Source organism: Rhineura floridana, chromosome 10 (assembly GCF_030035675.1).
Source record: "Rhineura floridana isolate rRhiFlo1 chromosome 10, rRhiFlo1.hap2, whole genome shotgun sequence".
NCBI lineage: Eukaryota > Metazoa > Chordata > Lepidosauria > Squamata > Rhineuridae > Rhineura > Rhineura floridana.
Genome location: NC_084489.1, coordinates 7,892,986 through 7,919,736, shown reverse-complemented (window position 1 = coordinate 7,919,736; position 26,751 = coordinate 7,892,986). Strand labels below are relative to the sequence as shown.

Below are 26,751 nucleotides of genomic sequence, written 5' to 3'. Positions count from 1 at the left end.
ATTGATTTGAAGTGATAAGAAAAGCTGTCTTGCAAAATCCTCAACAACTTCTGTTTCTAATCAGTCGGTCAAAGATCAGTGACATCAGTAAAGCCTTTGATCACGTCTCCTCTTTCAAGCCTAGAATGGGGCATGAACTGACCCATGTTTGCTGTGAGGTGTTTTCCTCCTAGGGTTTAATTCATAGTGAAATAAAAGACAGTACAAGCTGGTCACCAAATAAATATTAGAGTTTCCTAAAGGTATTCAGACCCTTTCCCAAAGAATCTACATACAAAACAGCCTATTGTTATTTCTGTACTCTACAAGCCTCTAATTTTGTTTTTAATATTGGGTTAATTCTCATTCATTGACGTCTCCTATTCTTATGACTTTACATCCATTTTTTCCTCTCTCCAGCTGAATCCTGTACATTACAAATGTGTACTGCATTATAGATGCAGAAGGCTATGTTCCAAGTCAGGTGCATGTAGCAGGGCTTTAGTGAGTCTCCTCCCTCCAGTGGTGGCATCTACATCACTTGACGAACCACTCCTTATACTCATAGCATCTCCTAACACAGTGCAAGGAACTGCTCTGGAAGGGTGAAGAGAGGCGTATGACACAAATACACATCTCTATGCCCTTAAAGCAGTGGTTCTCAAACTTTTTTGGTTCGCAGCACACTGTAACACATATAAACATTTTCTGGCGCACTTCGTATATTAAATTAAAAATATATTAATATATTTTAAACTATGAATAAAAATAACTATAGAAAACTATTACTTACCCTATACAAATGGGTTTCTTCTCATTTTTAAAGTATACTTTCATAATATTTGAGGCACACCTAGCCACCTCTTAGGGCGCACCAGTGTGCCTGGGCGCACCGTTTGAGAATCACTGCCCTAAAGGGACTATATGGATCACTAAAAATATGGACATTTATATAAATAACCATTAAGCTTCAGTAAAGGTCTCAGGCACATAATGGTCTGAAGGCACATAAGGCCAGCTAAGCAGGGTCAGGTCTGGTCAGTGCCTGGATGGGAGACCGCCTGGGAACCACAAGTAAGCTGCCTTGGGTTTCATGAAAAGAAAGGTGGGGTATAAATGTAATAAACAAATAAATTAAGCCTAGCTCTCACTGAGAAGAAAAACCTTTGTTTCAGCTGTATCAGTTCCGACTGCAGGTTGGAGCTCACATGACTGAACGCAAAATAATAACTGTGCATGTGGAATGCCAGCATATCAGGAAGAGGAACTGACATGCTAATTTTTTGCATGCTAATATTCTTACATAGTGGAGCATTCACTCACATAAACCCCAAGCCATAGTCAAGAGTGCTATGGACCAGACACAGGTTTACCATTTCAGTGAGAACTAGGCCTAACACTTGTACAGGAATTGTATTAGTTAAGAGTCATCACAAACAATAATAATTATACTTCAACAATTAATGCTTATAATTCCACTGTAGTAATAGGGAGATACTTTCCCAAGGATGTGTCTCAGGTTTCCCTAACAGTTATTATTCTGTGCTGTTATAGCACTCCTTACTACGTATTTCTAAACTTTGAAAGCTTCTGTACGTTTTGCAATCTAACACCCAAAATTTGAGCACATCTTCATGGGTGAAGAAGAACATAAATAGATCTTCCATGTTTTAAGTTTTATCCTCTGGTTTTCTCCACCCTTTCCACCCCTCAATATTTTTTAATTAATCTAATTGAGCTTCCTGAATGGCAGCAAACTGCCGTTTATTATCTCCCTCATCAGATGATCAATGATTTCATTAATAAGACAGATAACAAGACTGTCATATCATCGACATTGTTATGAAAGATGATCCCAGCTTCCTGCTCCATTTTCCAAAGTCTGGGATTCTCTGTGGCAGCCCTGAATCCTTTCAATATTTTCCACAGACGGAGAAAAGTGAAAATCCATTTTGAAACCAATTTCAATTAGGATCCAAAAGCTGTTATCACAGGTGTCGCAGGATAGGCCCATAAGTGGAAATGTCGCCTATCCATTCTGAAATGAAACCTTATCAGAGGCTACAAAGATGGCTGAGGACAGCCTATCTGTAAATTACTTTTCACCCTGTGTTAACTCAACCCTAGTTCTGTCATATGAAACCCTCTTCCATCCACTTGTTATAATCTAATGACTACCTAGGCCTTGCACCAGAACCACTTTTATTCTGCTCTAGTTTCCCATGCAAACATGGGGACAAATGCAAATAAATCCAAATGATGCTAGACAAGCCAACATATTTAGTAAGAGCACTTAAAGCTCTCCTAACCTGGGGAGGAGGGAAACAGAGTTGTGGGGGAATGTAACAGACTTTCATTCTGAAGTCTGACTCCACCCATTGCATTCCTGGTGATTTTTCAATTGCAAACTCCAAGGCCCAGTTATTTCATTAATTCAGCACCCAAGTAGCGAGGCTTTTCTCTCACATCTTTCAGCCTCCTTTTAGAAAATTATCCCATGACGGAGGATTTATTCAGTCAAAGAGCTCGGACTTCGAGAGGCAACAAAAGAATCAAGAGACTTTCTGGTCCACCTGCCTGGCGAATGATGAGGCAGGGAAAAGCCTCCCCTAGAGAAACCAATCAAACCATTGTGTGGCGCAGTCAGACCTTTTCAACTGTCAAGCCAGGAGAGCAGGAAAAGAGATGAAAGAACTCAGGATGAAGCTACCATTTACAGAACCATGTGGGAATGGTCTCCAAAGATTTAATAATTGGGATGGAACTCAACTTTCTGCAAGTAAAAAGGGGAGAGCAAGCATGTTACATGAGAGGAAAAGAGGGAGAGAGAAAGTAAGGGGGGGCGACAGGGCTCACATGGGCTGAGAGACAAACTTTTGTGCAATATTTCCTGCAAGGAAAAGAAGAAATAAAGGGAGAAATCTTAGCCACTACATTTTTGCAGATTTAAAAATACATGGTTATTCTGGAAGAAAGAATACAAACAATGCTAGCATTGATCAATTAGATTTGTAACAACTCTCCTGCACCATGCAACCCTTCACAATGTAAAGTCTAGGCCTACATTTATGCTTTCATAAGTTTGTGTACTGAGAAGATTTATATGCAAACTAGGTAAGGTTTTTAAGACATAAGAAATATAAAGTAAAATCTTGATAATCACAGATGTAATATTTCAAATGCACTGACCACCAAATAAACTTTTCTGATGTCAAAGTAAGTATATTAGTAAGAAAGTATTATTCCTGTAACACATTTTGGCAGCAATCCTAAGCATCATTACAAACTAGTAAGTCCCACTGAGATCCGCACAACTGCTTGCTATATAATTTGGTCATAGGAACATACCATGGCAGACTGTTCATCCAATTATTCCAACACTGTCTACTGTGCCTGTCCAATGCTGTCCAGGGACTCGGGCAGAAGTCTTTCCCAACACCTGCTACCCCATATTTTGGGGACTGTAATGGCCAGGGACTGAACCTGGGACCTTCTGCATGCAAAATATGTGCCACAGCCAGAACTATAGTTCCTCCCCTGAGCAGTGGGCCTGCTACAGACAGGCACTCAGCACTCTTATTCATGTTCAATCTTCCCTCTCTCTGACTGAGATCAGGGTAAATGGATTCTGTGTGTTTACAGCAGGAGCTGGCTGTGTTTAGTGCTGATAGGCAAACTTCCCTCCCTCCTCTCCTCATGAAGTGGTTTTTCAACTTTTTTTAAAAAACTGATTGTTTTGATTTTTTTCAAGGGGAAGAGTATGTTTAACTGAGTAAATATGCCTTCAACACTTAAAAAAATAATAAAAAGGCAGAAAGCTCACCTGGAGGGAGTGATGAGACAAAGTAGTGAATCACTGTTCAGTTCATACTAGCTAGTACAAAGGCAAGGGGAGCCAGGCTCAAGCTGTGGGAGCAAAGACCACAGCAAATCCAAATTTGCATATGCCACACTTGTTTTTGTGAATAGTGTTTTATTGAGATTTCTAGTAAATGTAACAACAAACAAGTAAAACAATAATCAAAGTACAATAAACATGTCACTTTATATAAAATAGAAAAAGAGTACATTCAGCAACAGAAGTTTTACATATAAAATAGAATACCAGAAAGCAGAATAATAGAATTAAAAAGCAGAGTACACATCCCACCAAAAGGAAGTTAATGGGGGTGGTCTAGTTGCTGCCCTATCTTCGATAGCATAACATAAAAAGGGATACCATACTGGAGTAATTTTATCAGAGGATGTCTCCCCCCAACCTTTTTTTCCACTCTTGAGTTAATTTTTCATGTACTGCAAGTTGCCAAAGTCTGGTAAGCCAATTTTTTATTGATAAATATTCTGCCCTCTTCCAATTTTTGGCTATTTCAAGCCTTGCTGCAAGTAGGAATCTGGATAGGAGAGACATCTGAGGAACAATGGAACCCCCTTTAAGGAAAAGAACTGCCAAGGCCAGATCCGGGATAATTGTAGCTTTAAGAACTTTACCAGCAATTTGAAAAACATCACTCAAGAATTGTCTCACTTTATTACAGTCCTACCATAAATGTAGGAAAGAGCCATGGATCAGGCATCCCCTCCAGCACAGACAGGAGAGGGAGGAGTTGATGTAGTTCAGTTTGACCTGAGTGAGGTGCCACTGCTGTATAAATTTCAAAGCATTTTCTTTGATAAGGGCTAAGGTTGCTCTTGAGTGTGGGCCTACCTATATATCACTCCATTCCTCTTCTGTGATTTCCTTCCCCAGCTCTTTAGCCCAAACTTCATGTGCCGAATTTTATTTTCCATATTTAAACTCAAATAATAGAGATAGTGCCTTTTTGGCTAGAAGTTCCCTGTTTACACAGAGCTTCATAGGATGCCAAAGAATGTAGCAAACCTTCTGCTTCTTAAATTGTGTTTATAAAGAAGGACACTTGTAAGATTTTATATCAGTTGACTCTTAACCCAGAGAGACGTTTTTCTAATTGAGAAATTTTTAAAGGACGTCCTCCATCAAACAGATATCATATTGCTAGCAATCCCCTCTGTTCCCAGCCTTCAAATTGCCTGTATTTGGGGCAGTGTGGTATAGTGGTTAAGGTGCTGAACTACAACCTGGGAGACCAGGGTTCGAATCCCCACACAGCAAACTGGATGACCTTGGGCAAGTCACTGCCTCTCAGCCTCGGAGGAAGGCAATGGTAAACCCCCTCTGAATACCGCTTATCATGAAAACCCTATTCATAGGGTCGCTATAAGTCACAATCAACTTGAAGGCAGTCCATTTCCATTTCAATATACCACACTTGTGAACTGTTCTTCCAGCTCCCTCAACCACAAAGATAATATATTCTCTGATCTTCATGTTGCGCAGCCCAGTAGTCCCCTCACATTTCCTGATATCAGAGAATATGGTCACTGGCTCTGCTGTCATGTGACTAGGAAGGGCTCCCAAGTTTGTTTAGCGCAACAGCCAGGCATTTTGTAAGTTGCTTAGCATACTAACTGAACTGGGCCTATATGCTACTGTCCATATTCTGGAGTCATACACACATCTACTGTGGAGAGAGTTCATATCCCCTTAAAGGATAGTGGTGCAGCAGAGAATTACACAGAAGTGTAACTGATAAGAAGAAAATACATATGTCTGCAAATATCCTCTTTCAGCCTTTCTCAGCCTTTGGTGTTGCTGGACTACAACTCACATAAGCCCAAGCAAGCATGGCCAATGGTCAGGAATTATTTATTTATTTATTAAATGTATAACCTGTCCTTTCTCCCAGTAGGAGCTCAGAGCAGCAATTATGGGAAGTGTAGTCCAGCAATATCTGGAGACCCAAAGGTTGGGAAAGGCTGTGCAGCTATTTAAAACCTAGACCCAGTTCACATGAGCTAGGTATCCTGAATGCAACCAACCAACGAATGTGTGGATAGAGACTTGAACTTCGATCTGGAAGACCTGGGTTAAAATCCTACTTGTGCCTGACTCAACTTCCCATTTGTAATGTGGGCATAACAGATATAAAATCTGCAGGGCTGTGATCAAAATACAATGGTTATAAATCTAGCACAGAGACAACAGCACTCAACCTGATGAAATCAATGAATTTCAATGGGCTACGGACAATATAGTTTGAAGTGTTTGATGTATATCCTTCAGGGTTATACAAAATGAAAGAACAAATCTGTAAAGAGCCATGAACAAAAAACAACAGAATACCTCTTTTATTAGAATGCAAATAATAATGTTGTGTGCAAATTATAGTGTCATTAAACACTTTAACAAGAATTAACCAGTTTAACATGTTGAACCAGTCTTTACAATTGTAGAGTCAAATGCCATCAGAACGTAGGCCCACAAAAGGTTCAAAGTACTTTTATTCCTATTTTCAGTCAGTTATAAACTATCTCGGAGAGTAAAGAATACTTAATGTTAAATTTGCAGTGCACTCTGAGTACTGATGCTTTTATCAACACAACCCACTGCACTGACAACCTGCACTTGGCTGAATTGTCTCTTTTCTTAGATACAGAATCATTCCCAGGCCCTGAGCCTGGCAACCCTAATGTCCTACTCCTAATCTTAGAAATATTTCCATATTTGAGGGTGATGCTTGTTATATTCTACACTGTTCAAGGCCAACAAAGAGGAGGATGGTGATTTAGAAATAACTTGCCAAGCAGATGAAGAGCTAGACCCCCAGATAGAATAGAATAGAACTTATTGCATTAGTCTACAGACCACAGCAGAATAAAACAAAGTACCCAAACTTTCATTAAAAGTGCAGTAGTCTCAATTAAAATTAATACATAAAATATATGAAAATGAAAATGGACTGCCTTCATATCCTTAAAATAAACAAGTGTTTGCTTATCAAATAAATAAACATTGGGATACAAGAAAAAAGAGCCTCATTCTGCAAGTTTCAATCACAACTGCATCTATGCCTGGAAGCGTATATTATTTTACATTATATACAGAAGGACAGAGCCTGAATTTTGCAGAGCAAACCAAGCTCACACCAGATTTGAAGTACTGAGCACTCAAACTCCTACTTGGTCTCCGCCAAAATCATTTCCATTTCTCAGAATGAACCAAATGGCATTGCTTTACTATAAATGAACAAGCATTACATAGCAAGATAGTGAGAAAACAAAAAGCATGAACTATTTCCAAAGAATCTAGGGATTATCTTTGGAATATTACCAAAATATATAATTTAAATTATTTATTTATTATTAAATTTATATTCCAACTTCCTCCCAAAGGAGATATATTTTAATCTTTTTAACCAACACACTAAGACTAGAACAAGACGTTATGAGGGAGACATAGTTTCCTTCCACAGAAAACAAACGCCTACCTTTAGTCTCCCCCTCCACATCCATAAGATCTTGTAGAAACTTATGTATTCTCACATCACAGTGTTCCTTTCTCCACAGCACTGCCTGCTGCTGACAGGCAAATGCATAATTCTGTGATGTCAGGGGCATGGGTAGGTTGCAGCAGACATTGTAGAGGGACAATAAGACATGCTGCTGCCATTTTCCACAGCAGCCCTGTGAGTGTTGTCAGATCTGGTTCTGGCCTAAAACATCTCACATTTCAAAATTCAGTACACTTTAGCAATGCTGCTAAAGAGACACGCCTTATGATTCATTGCGTACACTTTATCACTATACACCGTACATAATGTGCGATTCAAGAAAATAACCAAAAAAATGCACAAACAATTCATCTAATTTCCACTTCTTTCAAAAGTCGAAACGATCAATGGCCTGTACATCCATATTGACAATATCCAAGCTGAAGACCAGTGGCATGCATATTGCATTCCAAGGCCTGCTCCCTTTCTGACTGAATGCGGGCTTTTGCTACCTGAATGTCTGGGCTGGTCCCTACTAACCTCAGGATTCTATAGTCAGACCCATTAACACCACAGGCAAATATCTGATAACTAGCAGCCTCCTTTGAACTCTGACTTCACACCAGGGCACCAAATATCTTACTTTAACTAGGAGCCGCTGCCACCACCACCCTTGAAAAAGAGAGGGTTAATGTAATTAATACCTATCCTCTTGTTTGCTTGAAAGCAAGAATTGTGCATAGCCAGCGTGGATTTTTCGCATTCCGCAATGTTAAATTGAAAATACCCCCATGCAATTCTGATGGTTCCCATAAGCTCATTTCAAAACAGAACCTTACAAAACTTATAGTCCTGAACTCAGAAACGCTTGCTTAACAACCCTCTCAATTTTCATGGTGATACACAGAACAGTCAAAGAGAACAGACAGTTCAAAGCCGAAAAAGAGAGAAAAGAAACCCACATCCCTTTTGGACATTTTTCTGTCAGAGTTCTCATAATCTGTCAAAATTCATTAAAAATCAGACAGGTTCGCAGAGTACCTGCAATCCTATTACTGACCCCATACTCTGACCTTCATCTTCTGCAGTTTAAAACTTCAAAACATGCCTGGCTGATTTTTAAGTAATTTTAAAAAAATTGCATTGAACTGATAGTGTCACACATGTTCAGTAAGAACCAACTGTCAGTGTTCTAAAAGCCAGACTCCCAGCTGCTTGGCCTGCTTAATCAGGGGGCCATACCCACACCAGACTTTGATCCCACTTGAGACAGTCATGGCTTCCCTCAGAGAATCCTGGGAAGGGTAGTTTGTGAAGGGTGCTGAGAGGAGACTCCTGTTCCACTGACAGAGCTCCAGTGGCCAGACTGGTTTAACAGTCAGCCACTCTGACTGAAGGTCTGTGAGGGGAACAGGGCGCCTCCTACCAACTCTCAGCACCCTTCACTAACTACACTTCCCAGGATTCTTTGAGAGAAGCCATGACTCTCCAAAGTGAAATAAATGCCTGTTGTGGACATGGCCAGGGAAAGCTTTGGTTTCAGTTTGGATGGGAGACTACATGTGCCTGTTGTAGAATAAAAAGGTGGGGGAAATGCTGAAAAGCAATGATTCTTTTCACAATGTTTGCCTTTTGGAAAGGAAATGGGCTTCCCCTCTGCCCAGCGCCCACCCACCCAATCTCCTCCCCTTCCTCCTGCCCTCCCTACCCCTGCCCCAGGTCAGTGTTGGACTACGACCTGGGAGACCAGGGTTTGAATCCCCACACAGCCATAAAGCTCACTGGGTGACCTTGGGCCAGTCACTGCCTCTCAGCCTCAGAGGAAGGCAATGGTAAAACCACTTCTGAATACCGTTTACCATGAAAACCCTATCCATAGGGTTGCTGTAAGTCGGGATCGACTTGAAGGCAGTCCATTTCCATTTTCAAGCAAGTTTGCACAGAAATAAATCCCATTGAACTCAAAAAGTATGCAAATGATCAAACCCATCCATCCTCCCTTCTCCTCTCTCCTATCCCCTCCCTCTTGCCCCTTCCCTCCCCCTTCCTTTGCCCCTCCCCCCATCCCCATCCCCTTCCAATCCCTTCCTCCCCCTCCCCTTCCTCCTCCCCATAGTCAGTTTTACCTATTTTAAGCATGATTGCACGGAAGTAAATACCATTGAACTGTATAAGCATGCAAATGATCAAACCTGCCCTCCCCTCCCCCTTCCTTTGCCCCCCTCCAATACGCTCCTTCCTCTTCCCCCCCCACCCCCGGTCTCCTCCTCCCCCATGGTCAGTTTTTCCTATGATTGCATAGGAGTAAATCCCATTGAACTCAATAAGCATGCAAATGATCAGACCTGCCTTTCCCCTCTCCTCTTCCTTCTTCCTCCTCCCATGCCCACTCTAGCCCTCCCTCCCTTCCCCCAGTCAGTTTTACCTATCCTAAGCATGATTGTATGAGAGTAAATTCCACTGAACTCAACAAACATGCAAATGATCAAACCTGTCCATCTCCTCCCCTCCCACTCCTGCCTGCCCCATCCCCCTCCTCCCCTCTGCCCTACCCCTCCTCCTCCTCCCCTCAAACTTTAAAAAGCAGGGAAATTGAGCAGCTATACTGAATGCACCAGGGGAGCAGAAGACCTGACCTCCTCTCTGAGATATTGGATCGCCCTACAAATTTGTCGAAATGCAAACACAATTTGGGTTGGTCTTTCACAGTCTAATCCACTTCCTGTTTAGCTTAGAAGAATTTGGTAACGTCTGTAGGGCAGTACAATATCTCAGAGAAGAGGTCAGGTCTCCTCCTCCCCTGGTGCATTCACTATAGCTGCCTAATTTCCCTGCTTTTTAAAGTTGGATAGAAATATCTGTAGGCTATAGGTACATTCTTAAACCGCAAGGTGTTTTGCCTATTAGTGAATTTAGATGTATATATGGAAAGGACAACAAAGGTTATTGCTATGAAGCAAAGTTCCACTGAATATTTTTTCCTAACAATTCTCAAAACGGCTCCTCTTCTTAAAAGACCAAAATGGACAAATGATATTCCTCCCTTTTATTCCTCTATCTTCATTTCTGCTTTCTATCACATTAAAGTGTGTTCTCAATAACTGTCTGATTCTGATAAAGGTAGTCAAAGGCCACAACCTACATATGTTTATAATTAGCCTTCATTCTTTCTTTTTTTCATCCTTTAAGACAGAATAATAGGTTAATAAGGGATATCAGATTACACTAGCAATGAGTTCATGGGTCAAAAACGAGACAAAACATACCCACCCGAAAAGTAGTAGTCTGTCAAACAACTGAAGAAGTTTTCATATAATACCTACAGTGTGTGCAACAGTTTAAAAGGGGGAAGGGGGTACATATCCTCCCTCAGTACTAGAGATATGGGTGCAACTGTGCTGATTTAACCATTTGTTTATTATTTTAGAATAACCAAGCCTGCGATTCAGGGGGGGGACTGGGGACAAAGCATGGCAACCATACAAAAGTTGACAGTAGCGCAGTGAAATGAAATGCCAAAATGCTGTGAATTCACTCTGACTCATTATCCCCAACAAGGCTTGTAAGCAGACTTTTAAGGTGTGAGGAAGGTCACAAATACAGCAAAGAGATCATAAGTTAATGGAAAAAAGCAAAATGCAAGTAGGTCTAATATGTCCAAATTTTGTGTATATAAGAGGCAAACCTTTTGAAAAATGTACTAATTCTGCAAGGAACAACTAGCTCCAATTCTTATTCTGTGTCTTATGCATTTCAGGCTATATTTTGTTTATTTATTTTATTTAACAAAATTTATATAGCCCTTGATTGTAATAGAACCTCTCAGTGGTTTACAAGAAATATTAAAATTATCAGTGAAAACAAGCAATTAAAAACATTTAAAAGACTATTAATATCAGAACTAAAAAGAGATTAAAACTCATCAACATCTACATGGCTGGACAGAGATCCAGAGTGGATCCCAAAAATTACAGGCCAGTTAACTTAACACCTGTCTTAAATCCATCCCAGGAAAATGGGAGCAAATATTGTAAAGATAAAATAACCAAGCATATAGACCAGCAAGCCTGGCTGCAGCAGAACCACCATGGCTTCTGCAACGGTAAATCCTGTCTTACTAACCAATTAGGTCTTTGAGAGTGTCAAAAAGCATACAGAGATGATCCAGTGGACATAGTGTACTTGGACTTTCAATAAGCTTTCAACATGGTACTTCACCAAAGACTCCTGAGTAAGCTTAGCAGTCATGGAGTAAGAGGAAAGGTCCTCTTATGGATCGGGAATTGGTTAAGAAGCAGAGAGTAGGAATAAATGGACAGTTCTCCCAATAGAGGGCTGTAGCAAGGTTCAGCATTGGAACCTATGCTTTTTAACTTGTTCATAAACGATCTAGAGTCAGGGATGTGTAGTGAGGTAGCCAAGTTTGCTGATAATACTAAATTGTTCAGGGTTATTAAACAGAATGGGATTGTGAAGAGCTCCAAAACGACCTTTCCAACCTGAGTGGATGGGTGATAAAATGGCAAATGCAGTTCAATTTAAGCAAGTGTAAAGTTATGCATACTGGAGCAAAAAATCTTAATTTCACAGATAGGCTCATGGAGTCTGAACTGGCGGTGACTGACCAGGAACAAGATCTTGGGAGTCGTAGTGGATAATTCAACAAAGATGTCGACCAAGTGTGCGGCAGTGTGATGCCATCCTAGGGATCATTAGGAAAGGTATTGTAAAAAACCTGCCAATATCATAATGCCGGTAAATAAATGTATGGTGTGGCCACATTTGGAAAACTGTTAACAGTTCTGTTCACCTTAACCCAAAAAGGATGTTGTAGAGCTGGAAAAGGTTCAGAAAAGGGCAATCAAAAAGATGAAGGGGATGGAGCAACTCCCCTATGAGGAAAGATTGCAGCATTGGGGCTTTTTAGTTTAGAGAAAAGAGTAAGAAGTAACATGACAGAAGCTTATAAAATTATGCACAGCATGGAAAAAGTGGATAGAGAAATGTTTTTCTCCCTCTCATAGGACTAGAACTCATGGACATCCAATGAAGCTGAATGTTGGAAGATTCAGGACAGAAAAAAGAAAGGTCTCTTTCACACTGTGCATAGTTAAACTATGGAATTCACTCCCACCAGAGGCAGTGATGGCCAGTGATGGATGGATTTAAAAGAGAATTAAACAAAGCCATGGAGGAAAAGGCTATCAATGGCTACTAGCCATGATGGCTATGCTCTGCTTCCTTGAGAGAGGCATTATATTTCCAAATACTGGTCGCTGGAAAATGCAGGAGGGGAGAATGCTTTGCACTCAAGTCCTGCTTGTGAGTTTCCCATGGGCTATTGTTTGGCCACTGTGAGAACAGGATGCTGGACTATCTGGCCCATTGGCCTGATCCAGCAGACTATTCTTATGTTCTTATGCCTAAACAAAAATGTTTAAGCCATAGGCAGGGAGTTCCAAAGCATAGGTGCTGCCTCACGAAAAGAATTTCTTACAAGTGCAGAATGATTATTATGTGGCTCCAATAACAGTGCCAGTTCTGCAGATTGAATTGGTTGAGTGGATAATCAAGAGGTAAGGCAATGCCACAAGTAAATTGATCCCAAGCTGTTAAGGGCTTTATATACCAATAGTAAAACCTTGAACTTGGCCCATTAAGAAATGGTCCACTAGCACAGATGTCTGAGCAGAGGTGTTATATGCTGACAGAGTCTCACTCCTGTCAGCATTCCGCACTAACTGCAGTTTCCAGCTGAACTGCAAGGGAAGCCCCACATAGAATGCTTTGCAGTAATCCAATCTTGAAGCCACCAATGCAGAATTACTATGGTCAAACTCACCTGTCCAAGAACAGTCGTAGCTGTTGTACTAGGTACAGCTGGTAAAAGATGATTCTAGCCACTGAGGCTACCTGGGCCTCCAGTGACAAAGCAGGATACTAGAAACACCCTCAGACTGCATACCTGATCCTTCAAGGGAAGTGCAACCCAGTCTAGGGCAGGCAACTGACCAATTTCTGACACAGGGGCCACTCACCCACAATGCCTCCATCTTGCCAGGATTCAAGCTCAGCTTATTTTTCCTCTCCTGTGTCATATGTTATGGAAAGATAGAGCTGAGTGTCATCAGCATACAGATGGCACCTTGCCTCAAAACTCCTAATGACTGCTCCCAGTTGCTTCATATAGATATTAAAAAGCACTGGGGATAAAATAGTGCTCTATGGCACACCATAGAATTAACTACAGGGGGCAAAAAGCATTCTCCCAATGCTATGTTTATGACAATGTGGCCATAAAGATGGGCTGCAGCCAAATGGGTTGGCAGGTGAAGCCCTGTCTCATCTTTCCTTTCCAACTGACTATGCCCTACCTTTCTTTTCCTTGGCCCTTTCTTCTTCCCTCATCTCTGTTTGCTGCCGTGTTTGTATCCATACCTGCTACCTTTTTTTAGTTCAATAAGACTGAACTGAACATTTATAGACCACCTTATTCCCAGATGATCAAGATACCTTCAAAGCATGGCAGTCTTTGCCCGTTAGTATGAGTGTAGGCTGCTATGATGCAGTTAAATCTGAGATATCAAGATATTAAAGTTCAAAACAAGTGAACTTTTTCCTCTGCCATAAAGCTAAAGAAGAGCAAAAAAGAAGCAAATATTAGCAATAACAACAATCTACAAAAGTTCATTCAAATTTCAGTAAAGCAACCTTTAATGGCTTCCCATTACCCAATAGGGGCAATTAAAAATATTGTAAGCATACTTTAATTTTTTTAAAAAGATGACAAATTTGTGTGTGCATGTTTTCAAACTTCTAACTAATGTCAGCATTCATTCTTTTATACAAGTTTCAGCCTGGAGTAAATTTTAATGGTAACTGAAATTAACACTTTACACTGGAAATGCTGGTAGCTTCTGAACACTTACAGCGCTATTTTAATCATAGAGCTTAGTTTGTGGCTAGCCAAGTGCAATGTCAATATTCTACAAGGGCATACGATTTGGCATACCCAGATTTTCAAGAAACTGGAACTCCAGGGTATTAATGGGTTTATATGTATGAGAAATGCACTTACTCAGAATTACTCATTATTTGAAGACTCTCAAACTCCTGAATTCTACTCATACCAGCATTAATCTAGGGGGGTTGCATGTGCTGCGAAATGTTTTGGAGAGTTTTGTTCTCATTTATCCCCATATACAGTAGGGCCCCGCGTACCGGTGCTTTGCTTCCTGGCATTCCGCTAACGCAGCAGCTTTCGTTCCCCGTTTTAAAGCAGTTTTTGCCGCTTTTGCGGCATTTTCACATCATTTTCACGCAATGCGCCTCATTATACTCAATGGGGTTCCGCTTTACAGCAATTTCCGCTTTATGGCAGGGGTCCAGAACGGAACCTGCCGTATACTCGGGGCCTGCCTGTACCATCCTCTTGAGAGTTTAAAGGGCTTTGGGAAATTGGTGCAGGAATTTGTTCTCTGCCCAAAGGAATGAACCAATATGGAAACCAGCCAGATCAGCAAGGAAGGCTCTTAACAACAACAGGACAAAGTGGGTCAGGTGATCCTCCCTGCCTTCTATAGGAGCTTTTCGGTCGGGATTGATCACACAACTGAACAACAAGGGATACTGCCTGCTGTGCTCCCTATGAGAGATTCCAGGCACCCCTACGTTGGTGGCATCTCTTGAATATAATCTCCAGGACATGCACGCAGGCATGCTATAGTCTCCTGAGCTGAAGAATAAGACAGTTTTTGGAGTATGAGATTCCTCTCTTATACCAGCCACAACGGCTGCCAGTTCATTTTTAAACACAATTTAAAGGGCTTTAAAGCCCTAAACAGCTCAGGACCAAGATATGTAAAGGATAATTTCTCATATCTAACCCCTACTGTTCACTCAGGTGAGGAGGTCAAGTCTTTCTGCATGTCCCTCTATCATCAGAAGCACAATTGAGGGGAACATGGGAAATCTTCCCTGGACCCAGAAAATATTAATAACTATAGGCTGGTAGCAAATATTCCATTCCTCAGTGGCACGGAGTGCCTTCTATCAACTTCAGTTGGTGGCACAGCTGAGCCCCTATCTGGACAGGGATAGCCTGGCTTCAGTTGTCCACACTCTGGTAACCACCAAATTAGATTACTGCAATGCGCTCTACGTGGGGCTGCCTTTGAAGACAGTTCAGAAACTGCAGCTTGTGCAAAATGCAGCAGCCAGATTGGTAACAGGGACCAGACGGTTCGAACATATAAAACCGATTCTGGCCCGCTTGCATTGGCTGCCTATATGTTTCCGAGCTCGATTCAAGGTGCTGGTTTTAACCTATAAAGCCTTACACAGCTTGGGACCACAACACCTGACAAAACGCCTCTCCTGACACGAACCCACCCGTACACTACACTCAACATCAAAGGCCCTTCTCCGGGTGCCTACTCCAAGGAAAGCTTGGAGGATGGCAACAAGGGAAAGGGCCTTTTCAGTCGTGGGCTCCAAATTATGGAATGATCTCCCCGATGAAGTTCACCTGGCACCAACATTGTTATCTTTTCGGCACCAGATCAAGACTTTCCTTTTCTCCCAGGCATTCTAACAGCATGTGCTGAGCTGTCACCTCAGGTCTTTTACCTGGTTTATCTGTGTTTCTTGGTTTTAAATTTTGTATGGTTTTTAAAATTGTTTATTTGTTTTTAATGTTCAATGTGTTTAATTATTGTAAACTGCCCAGAGAGCTTTGGCTATGGGGTGGTATCTAAATGTAATAAATAAACAAATAAACAAATAAATGATGAGAATGCGGAACTCCCTACCTGAGAAAATCAGTCTTATAAACCCTTTCCAGTGGTAATCCATTGCGTTTAGAAGACTTCTTTATTATTTCAACATGTTTTTAGCATAATCTCTTTTATTTCCCTTGGAGATTTTTATTATTATTTACTGCTGTGTTTTTCCCCGAACATAATGTATTTTAATCCATTATATTCCTTATATACTTACTGCTGAAATGGAAGGGGAAGAGATACAAATCTGAAATAAATAAAAACAAATGCTGAATAGATCGATCCATCTAACCCTGTGTTCTGTCTCCAATACTGGACAGGCTGGTGCCTCTGGAAGCTCACAAAACTAACATGATAGAGATTACCTACCATCACTTGTCCTCATTGTCTGGCAATCAGAAATATAGTGTCTTTGAACATAAAGATTCCATTAAACTCCAATGACTAACATCCATTGATACAGGAATACCCCGCATTAACGTACCCAATGGGTCCAGAGCGAGTACGTAAACCGAAAATGTACTTAAAGTGAAGCACTACCTTTTCTCACTTGCGCCGCCACTGTGCCACCTCTCTTTCACGCGGAGCCTCAAAGCCCCGCGCTAAAGCCACTGCTGCTGCGCTGCCGCGCCTCTCAGCTGATGGCGATCACGCCTCCCAGCTGATTCATGGTCCCGCAGTCACGTCTCTTTCCACCCCCCGCCAAAAGAACAGGCCACAACCAAAGGTTAAGTGTCCGTTCTTGCGAAGAGAAGTATGTAAACAGGGGAATGGTGCTACTGTAAGTATGTCCGTACTTGCGAGTGTCCGTAAAGTGAAGGTCCATATAGCGGGGTATTCCTGTACATGTTTTAAAATCCAGACAGGTTTATGGGGTGCTGCTAAAAGATGCATGCAAGGACTTATTTAGCAAATATGACAGTAGTCGTTTAAGGTAAAGGTAAAAGTGTCCCCGCACTTGTAGTGCGAGTCGTTTCCGACTGTTAGGGTGACATCTTGCGACATTTACTAGGCAGACCGTATATATGGGGTGGGATTGCCAGTTCCATCCCTGGCTTTTCTTTACCCCCCAGCATATGCCGGGTACTCATTTTACCGACCACGGATGGATGGAAGGCTGAGTGGACCTCGACCCCTTTTACCGGAGATTCGACTTCCTCCTTTCATTGGAATCAAACTCCGGCCGTGAGCAGAGCTTCTGCTGCGTTACCGCCGCTATCAAAAAGAAATCAGACACATTTTGTGTGACCAAGCCTTCCAGTAAATAGCTACAATTTGTTTGTCTTAATTTTTAAAAAGAGTGCTATATATTTGCCCAGGACATATTTTTATCAGCTGGCATAGATCTACACTGATATCGCACGGCAGATATGCAAACTGAATTGCAAGACAGAACTTTCATTTATGTAAAATGAATCAGTCAGTGTGCCAACATTTGCTGCAGAAATTAAAGAGCTGTGGAAATATGAAAGGAAATATTAATTTTCTGTCTTTGGAAATGCATAAAATACTGACATCATTCTTTTTTAGTACAGTTTTGCTAGATGGCCACATGATTCCAGGACCCTCTTACACACTTGCTAGGAAGGGCACTGCTTATGGAACAAAATCCCTATGGGATCACACTTTGTCCTACTCAGGCTTCCAAACACGAAAACCCACATGGGATCCTATTCCATTAGGAAAACAAAGGACTCCTGCACATAATTGTATAGTCAATACATTTTCACATGTAAGCTGTGGCACATGTTTAAAGAGTACAACAGCAACACAGTCTTGTCCTCATAGGCAGAGATCATTTTAATATTGTTATGAATCCATATCAGAGTGCCACAAGAGGTATTAAGTTACCTGTAGCACATTCTACCTTTACATGAGGTCAGTAAGTATTTTACCATACCCTTAATATCAAGACTGCCAAAACCTGAGAATTTTTAGTTGACTAACCATCCCTTCCTTTACCAATTGATTAAACTGGAGCTGCAGGCTGAGAGGTGCTGCTGCAGGGATGAGACTGTGCTGGGACCATCAAGGGGCAAGCATTTCCACCTGCCTTGCCCCACCCCTCTGCCTGGGCCTTATCAGGAGGAGCTGCAGGCTGAGTCGTGTTGCTGCAGGGATGAGACTGTGCTGGGACCATCAAGGGGCAAGTATTTCCACCTGCCTTGCCCCACCCCTCTGCCTGGGCCTTATCAGGAGGAGCTGCAGACTGAGACATACTGCTGCAGGGATAAGACTGTGCTGGAACCATCAAGGGGCATGCTTTTCCACCTGCCTTGCCCCCCACCCCTGCTCTTAGTGACATTTTTCTGGGGACTGCCCTTTACCAGGAAGATTAATGCTTTTGGTTTGCTGCTCCTGTTTTTTAGAGATGTTAGGACTTTGTTAGTTTGATGATTTTTTTTTTGTAAATCTGCTAGGATTGCAGCCTAATGCCTGTCACCATATTATTAGCTATGAGGAACATATCATAGGAACCCATCCATTTAAAAAGTTTAAACACTTTTAGATCCCATGAATTTCAGTAGAAGAAACTTAAATATATGCTTTACTTTAGGTTTTGCCTTAGTTATTATAATGATGGAGCACATAAGTCCAAACACATGGGATTACATGATTAAACTTTCCATCATTAATTTGTTTTCCCTATAAACTAGAATAATCACAGACCTGCAGTCATCCAGTCTGATGACAGTATGTAGGAATTGCTCCCACAAATAAAGAAGTGTATAATTCAATGCTTCTTGGAAGCAGGTTTATTAACAAAGAACATAAAAAGAGCCCTGCTGGATCAGACCAAAGACCTATCAAGTCCAGCACCTAGTTTTCCACCATAGTTAACCAGATGCTTCTGGAATATTTAAAAGCAGGATATGAAGATGATAGCCCTTTCCTGATGCTATTCTCCTGCAACTGGTATTCAGAGGTTCTAATACTGGAGGTAGTATAAGGCCATCATAACTAGTAGCCATTTATCTAATTCCCTTTTAAAGCCATCTACATTGGTGGCTATCACCACATCTTGTGGAAGCAAAATCCATAGTTTAACTATGCACTGCGTGTAGGACTTTCTTTAGTCCTATCACTTGAGTAATTTCATCATTTGGTTAAACTTGGAGTAAGTCCCCAAACCTAAAACCACATTTCAGTCTTGTTGCAGGAAAAACGTGTCAAACACTTCTATACTAATAATGTCTTACCAGTACAAATCATCTTTCCTCTGAAAGTCTAGGGCTGCTACATATGCATGAATGAATTCAAATTCACACCTCCCCAAAGGTAATTAATATCCTTGTTAACCATATTCCTGATTACACAGGTGTCAGGCACAACTACAGCAGAGTGCACTCACCAAGAGCTTTACATATGCCTTCAGGCATGTAGTTGTATGAGTATTGTGGCCAATAGGTACAAGACTGGATTCTTAAGGGAAATTCATACCGAGCAACTCTAAATCTTAGTTGGTGTAAATAAAAATAAGTATATTGGCCAAGATCCAAAGAGCTTACACTCACACAAAAAGACTTGCTGTACCATGGTAGTTTTTTTTAAAGATTTTTCTTTCATCAGTCGACATACACCTACAGCTATTATGCCATATCATAAAGTGGTTTGAAAACTCTCTGTTTCAAAAGCAGCTTGCTATGTAGTATGGTCTCCAGTAACTAGTTCCACATTTCTTAGGATCCTGGCCAATTACTCAATCACTTATTAAGTTACACTGACTGAGGATTTAGCTAATATTTTGAGGCTGCAACTCTGCACATATACATTCCTGAGCTTACTTCTGAGTAAGCATATATAGAATTTCCATGTTAACTGTCTCAATCTAGAAAAAAAGTCTTCTGCTCCACACTGGCAGGTAGCTTTCTCATATTACCAAGGGCTGCTTCACACATTACAGAAAGGACTGATCATAGAATATTTACCATGTCTTTTCTTTGGTGTCCAAAAGGAGGATTCCTGTATGCAAACACATGGGGACCACATGCGTGAGAACTGGGCGGGCTAATCTGGGGAAAGGTTTGACAGCTAGCAGGATCTCCAAGATGATAAACACCAGCTGTCTCTGTATGTGGGCGCATTTCTAAAAAATATTCATTACATGAAATGGATGAGGGAAATTCATTTTGTGATGACTTTACCTTAACAAAAAGCACCATGTGATTTATCCCTCAGTTGAGAACCTATGAGAAATCTGTTTATTTCTGTCTGTGCAGAGCCATTTGTAAGGGTGGCAGTGCTCCATCCTTGATTATTAATTTGCACTGCAGACTACTATAATATGGTTCATGTGGCATAGTGGCTAAGACCCCTCAGTTCAAATCTCATCTCCAAATCTCATCTCAGCCATGAACTCAATCAGCGATTCAGGCAATATGCCATTATTCTCACAATTCCCCCCATTACTATCTGTAATATCTAAATGACTTATCTAACAGGGTTATCATAAGGATTACTCAGTTAATGTACATAAATACTTTGAGTAATCAAAATGCACTGCGCAAATGATAGAATTAGCCATGAATGCCTGACACCCCTTTGGTGGCCATCAAGATTAAAAGCAACATATTCAAGTTTGGGGAGCACAATTGGCTTCTCTTTCCTAAACATATAGAGGCTTGATCAACTAAAGTAGCCCCGAAGGGCTCAGTACAAATGTGGAAGGAGCCCCTCTGGTTTATTTGGAACCACTTCTGCACTCTGCAGCCTCAGTGGTTCTTAAACGCACTTGCAGGGCCCTGGATCACAACTATTTACCAGAAAGTTAATCTGATTTACGTAAATAAAACTGAAGCAAGCATACTAAGAAGAGTAGATGTTTACAAAAATACAGTAATCAATAGAAGGGGACACATTTCTGGAGTACTTACATGCAGATCTGCATTCTATAGCTGCAACTGATGAAGCAGGCCGTGTCCCACAAAGAGTGTCATAATAACTGCATTATTCTTTAAAGTGCTACCCGACTCTTGTTATTTATGTTGTAGTATAATTGTCACTTGCTGCATTGCTGTGGGATGATTACATTAAAGGACTGAACCTTAGCCACATTCTGAGACTACCAACCAGTAGTGGGCAGCCTGGTGGGGCAGTGGCGCTCACCTGTCCTAATAGCTGAGTCACTGGATGTTCAGTGCATCCATAGGGCTCCAATTCAAAGGATGGAACATCTAGCTACTTATATACAGGAATGGAGCTTCAATCAGTGATGTTCACTGCTCGGCCACAGAACTATCAGGGATCGATACATAGGCTATGGATCTGCACATATGTGCTCCAGAGTCACATGCCTTTTCTAGAGACATGCCAAACCACAAGCATAAGAAGCTGCTGTGAGTCAGATTACCAATTTCATACAGTGCTGTTGCAGTAATGCCTATCAACTGCATCAGCCACATATTTTTTAACAAATCTTCCCCAAGTTTTATGATTTGGATATGCTTAATACACAACATAAAAGACAGAGAGGGATAGTATAATTATATTATTAAAAATTATAAAAATTATATCTGTTATCAATCTCAAGTGAGTGTTACAATATTCTTATGTTTTAAATAATTAAAATTACCAGAGTTCTTAATTAAATAAAATATAATCAACCCATCCAAAATAAATATACTAGATCTAAATCCACTTTAAATCTAACATGAAAGATAATCATTTCCTCAGTCTCCAATATTGTCAAGTCAGTATTGTAGCATACCATTGCACCAATCAGCAAATAATAATCACACATGCGGCATATTACAGATGAGTGGCAGCACGCAACCTATCCCGTATGGTTTTAAATGAGAGGCAGAGATCGGATAGGCACCCTTAGGAAAATCTGAGGACAGCAGAACGACTTCCCAAGGGGACGGGGAGTTTCTACATTTCCCCCCTAAAACTATACCTTAGACAAAAGTCATAGATTCATTTTTTTTGTTACTTTGTGAAACAAATCTGGTTCAATCACTGCAACAGGGGTTTTGAACAATGACCCTAGTCTTTCTCAATTTAGCCAGAAAGTGAAGAAAAGGGGAAAGCCTAGACAGTGTGCATGTCAAATTACAAAGCAAGCAAAGGTGCTCTGGAGGGAACCAAGCAAATTTCTACAAACTATATATTCACATTTCTTAAAATGGGCATGTTTTCTTTATAAGAACTGTTTCATGTCGAGTAGTTAAAGAAATCAATGAGGAGAAGATTTTGGAGTGAGGATGTTGATAATAAGAGTTTTTTTAAAAGAAGAAGAAACCCCTGCCATTATGCCATTAATTTTTGACAAGGCCACTTTTGTCTCTATTGTGGTAACCAATTATCTAGCTAGGGTAAGCAATTTCCATGGTAAAATGCAAAGTATTTTGAACACTTTCCAGGCTAATCACAATTATTTTCCAAAATGCCACAACAGGAACTTCCCAAAATAACATCACTATTTACAGTTCAAATTAGATAATTTGGAAGAAACAGACAAGGCTTGGTGCCAGAACAGGGCTCATATATACACACACTTTTCCATTCCCCTCTCTTCTCCCTCCTCTGCTTGCTAGCCAGCTTTAGCCTTTTCTCAGAACAAACAGTGAATCCAGGTGCAAAAGCTCAATTCGCATGGAATGCAGCACACATTAAATTACTCCAGGTTTTGCTGCTAGTAAATCCCTGCTGTTACTCACCATTGGATGTTGTGCTGGAGGCAACAGCTTTCTCACTGACATCTGTTCGAGTGGAGCATTTCACTATGGGATTCTGAACTTTTTTTTTTCCACCCGCAGTAGAGCTATGGGACTGGGCTTCCATGATGACTTCTCATTACTTCAGCTCTCTTCACACTAATACCTGAATAAAACAATAGAGCCGTAAAACTTCAAACAGAGCAGAAGAAAAAAGCCCAGACAAAAACACAGCTGCAGTTCTCACTCAAAGAAGAGCATGCTGTATACTACAGACCATCTCGCAAAGCTCATCAAATCAACTTTGATTGTCTTTATAACTTTATTCTTCCTCCAAGAAGCTCAAGAAATCAAATGAGTGTTAGCATTTCATCCTAACAACCTTGTGAGGTAGTGTACGACTAACACAAGACCACCAAGGTAGCTTAACTCATTTCACTTAAGGTGCAATCCTAAAACTAGCCAAAGCTAAATGAGGGACCATTGGATATGATGTAAGCGCCATTCCACCAGTGAAGAGGGAGGCCTGTTTATGGAATGGCATAGGGGCCTCCAGTACCCCTGTGAAAAGCTCTGTGGGTATAGGCACTGGAAATTAAAACAGGGTGTTTCAGGATCCTCATTTATCTGGCATGCCCAAAAACAGGTCCTAAAGTACACCAATCCTGGACCTGGAGTAGTTAATTCCCTCTCACTTACTACAATTGGAGGTGGAGGGGAAGTGAGGAACCCTCCCCTACCTCCAACCCTGCAGTTGTTCAGCCATGGAATCTTCCCACAAACACCACAACAGGATTGTTCTGTAGTCTTCAACCTTTTCAGAGCCAGAACCAAATTTTTACCCAAACATGCATTTGGAGACAAACTTTTTAATTTGTTACCATATCTTTGAACAGTAGCAGTGCTGTTGTTGTGACCCAGGAGCGACTCCCAGCCCACCAGCTGAAGACCAATGATCTAGACCAAATACACAAGACAACTGAACAGGGATTCAAACACAGGGGTCCCGAGTCCAAATACAGCACTCTACCTCGTCTGCTTCATTGCCTAACTACATTTCCTAAGTTGCTATTTCAATGTGCTACGTAGAAACAAGTAACCTAAATCCACTGGAGTTGCTTACAAGCAGCATGGATGGAATTCAAGGTTTTACAGGAAGCTTAGTTATGTTCACACACACACTCACACCCAAATGCAACTGTGACTATTCACTAAGGTATCTGGCAGAAAGCCAACTCTTCCCTTCCACCCATGTCATCCTAGTCTGGAACTACACAGCAGAAGCTGAACTGATCATCCATGTGACTGGAAATCCAAATATTTAAACTTTAGCATTTATATCAGTCTAGCTAAATTATATCTTCAAGGTTGATCACGTAAACAGTTCATTTAGTTTGTTATAGAAACGTAACTTGGAAAAGGGTTATTAAAGCACCACACCTGTGAAAAAACAGAAAAAAGAGAAAGGAGGTCTGGAGAATGAAAGTAGAATCCCTTTCTTTAAACAAACCTTAAATGGAAATCCCTGAAGGGAACACATGTTGCTAGCCTACCTTTCAGCACATATTTTGGGGGTCAATTGTTGCTGCTCGTTATTCATCCATTTTAAATATTTCACATTGCTCCATCTTCTTTCGGGAGTTCTAGCATCCACAGAATACAAACTCAAAAACCTACAAGTAATTCTCTGCATAGCTGCGCATTAGTGATAGGATACCAACCAGAAGTGGCCTCCTAGGTGGCTAGCTTCCCAGCAGCTGAGACACTTTTACTGACCAAGAGGGGGAGGAGGCAGGAAGGTTGGCACACTCCTACACCACAATGACCTCCCCTCTACCTCACCCCTTCCACTAAGCAACAGCAGCCCACCTGCCACTGTGGCTCTGCCGGGGGGTTCCAGGTTCAGGGCCTGAGACTGATCCTGTATCTTTAGGAGAAGAGAAAGTCAGCCTGGCCCAAAGCCAGGCCTGGCAACCAAGAGGACTTCTGTGTCTTTAAAAGTTGTGCAGGGGGAAGGGAGAATTCCACCTTGTGGTTTTTCCCATTACAGAGTTGCAAGAACACCTGCACTTGGCTGACTTTGTCTTCTCCTAAAGATACAGGATCAGTCTCAGGCCATGGACCTGGCAACCCTAGCTCTGTCCAAGCAAGCAAGCTGCATAGTGGCTCTGCCCCACCAAGCAAGCTGTTTCTCATACCATCCAGCCACCCAGAAAAGAACACAAGTATTTCGTATGTAACAACACATGCCAGTCTTTTCAAGTAAGCTTTATAAAGAATTTGTACTTATTTGGCTTGGAATCAGCAAAATACAGAAAAAACCTGAAAATGGCATCCTAACCATTCCACACTGCCACCATGACAACTAGTGCTTTAAAGGAAAAGGCAGAAAGCACCAAAATTAATTTCACTTTAACAGCTCTCCCTCAGTCACACAGAGACACACAAAAGAATGGCCTGCGTAACTCCACTGGTCCTTCTAGGCCAGCAGTGGGAAACCTCTCATCCATTGGCCTAGTTAGGCCTGCCAGGCCATTTCAGCCAACCCACACCCACCTGTCTTACACCTGACAACATATATGTTGCAAAGATGTGGCAATAACAAAAGGAGATCTGCTGATTGACACCACTTGCAAAGCAAAGAACACCTGGCTTCACAAGCTCCAACTATCAGCTGATTAGCAGGACTTGCAAAGCTCCCTGGACAGTGCTCCATAAGACTGGAAGATGGTTGACACTATGCAGTCTGTGACTTTGCTGACAGTTTGATTTCAAACTGTGCAGGCAAAAATAGGTCACCTGCTATCATTCTGATGTGAGGCGATTGTCAGGTGAGTGACCTCATCCACTTGTCAAAATTGGCCTGCAGGAAGTAGAGGAGATAAAGATCTAGCCCACTGTCTAGATCCAGTTCCCCATCCATGCTAGGCCTTGCATCAATTTCCACCATTTTCCACTCTGAGGAATACAGATGTTTCTACTTGTTAAATCTTCATCTGTGCCCTCACCTCCTTGTAAATGAACTTTCAATGACAGATTGGAGTACTTCCTAGTCAGCTAATCTATCCTGAAGAAAGGATGGAGCCTGTTGCTAGAGCCCTTCCTCATCTGTGCTAGACTCCTCCTCACCAAAAGATCTACTCCAGAGTTCGCACCACCACCAACCAGCCACAAAACTGTTGTGATTGGGAGCACAATTCCTGCCAGGAAATGGTTATTATTCCAAGCAACATCTGTTCAAGTATCATACATCACTGGGAAAGTGAAACACTAATCAGTACTAATTCCCAAGGGATGTAATAAAACACACAAACAAACTTTTCCCGGGATATCCCAGGACAAACAGCTGGTGCAATCACACTTTTTAAAACATTTTGTGCCTGGTTCATGGACCCCCTAGGGGTCCATAGACTACAGGTTAAAAAACCCTGATCTAGCTAGTTTAGTACTTGAGGCAATTTACATTTTTAACAATAAATTAGGAAACTACCATGCAAATTTGAAAGAGATCAGAACATGAAACATGGAATTTTCAATGTGGGAGGGAGTTCAATCTTAAAACCAGGTACCTCCCAGTCTGTCAGAAGGTCTGAAGCAGTATGTGTCGGGGGAAAAGGTTGTAGAAGCTTTTGACTTCAACATTAAAGACTGGAACAATGCCGCAGGTCGGTCTCAAATGACAAAAATCTATTGGTGGGTCCAACTAGTGAAATGTCTGGGATCTAGTGACCTAAGAAAATTATTCTCCTCTCCTCCCAGATTCACCTGCCACCCCTGTCTGTGATAGTCAAGAAACAAAGTTTTTAAAGTGGGAAAGGGCCATAGCTGAGGGGTAGAGCATCTGCTTTGCATGCAGAAGGTCCCTGGTTCAGTCCCTGACATCTCCAGGGAGTGCTGAAGAGATTCCCTGTCTGAAACCCTGGAGAGTCGCTGCCAGCCAATGTAGACCACACTGAGTTAAATGGAAGAATGGCAGCTTCATATGCA

The 26,751-nt window shown here is 41.4% G+C and overlaps 1 protein-coding gene across 3 annotated transcripts in view; it reads right to left on the bottom strand.

The window, feature by feature from the left end:
- The window catches only part of GLI3 (GLI family zinc finger 3), a 438,381-nt gene that overhangs the window by 379,615 nt on the left and 32,015 nt on the right, over positions 1 to 26,751 (bottom strand). For 2 of the 3 annotated variants that reach the window (XM_061585984.1, XM_061585983.1), the window contains exon 2: positions 22,768 to 22,930. In XM_061585984.1, coding sequence (XP_061441968.1) covers positions 22,768 to 22,891 — 124 coding nt within the window. In that variant the 5' untranslated portion in view covers positions 22,892 to 22,930. Of the gene's footprint in view, positions 1 to 22,767; positions 22,931 to 23,950; positions 24,008 to 26,751 lie in introns of those variants that run through there. The other variant, XM_061585985.1, reaches the window with a different exon arrangement.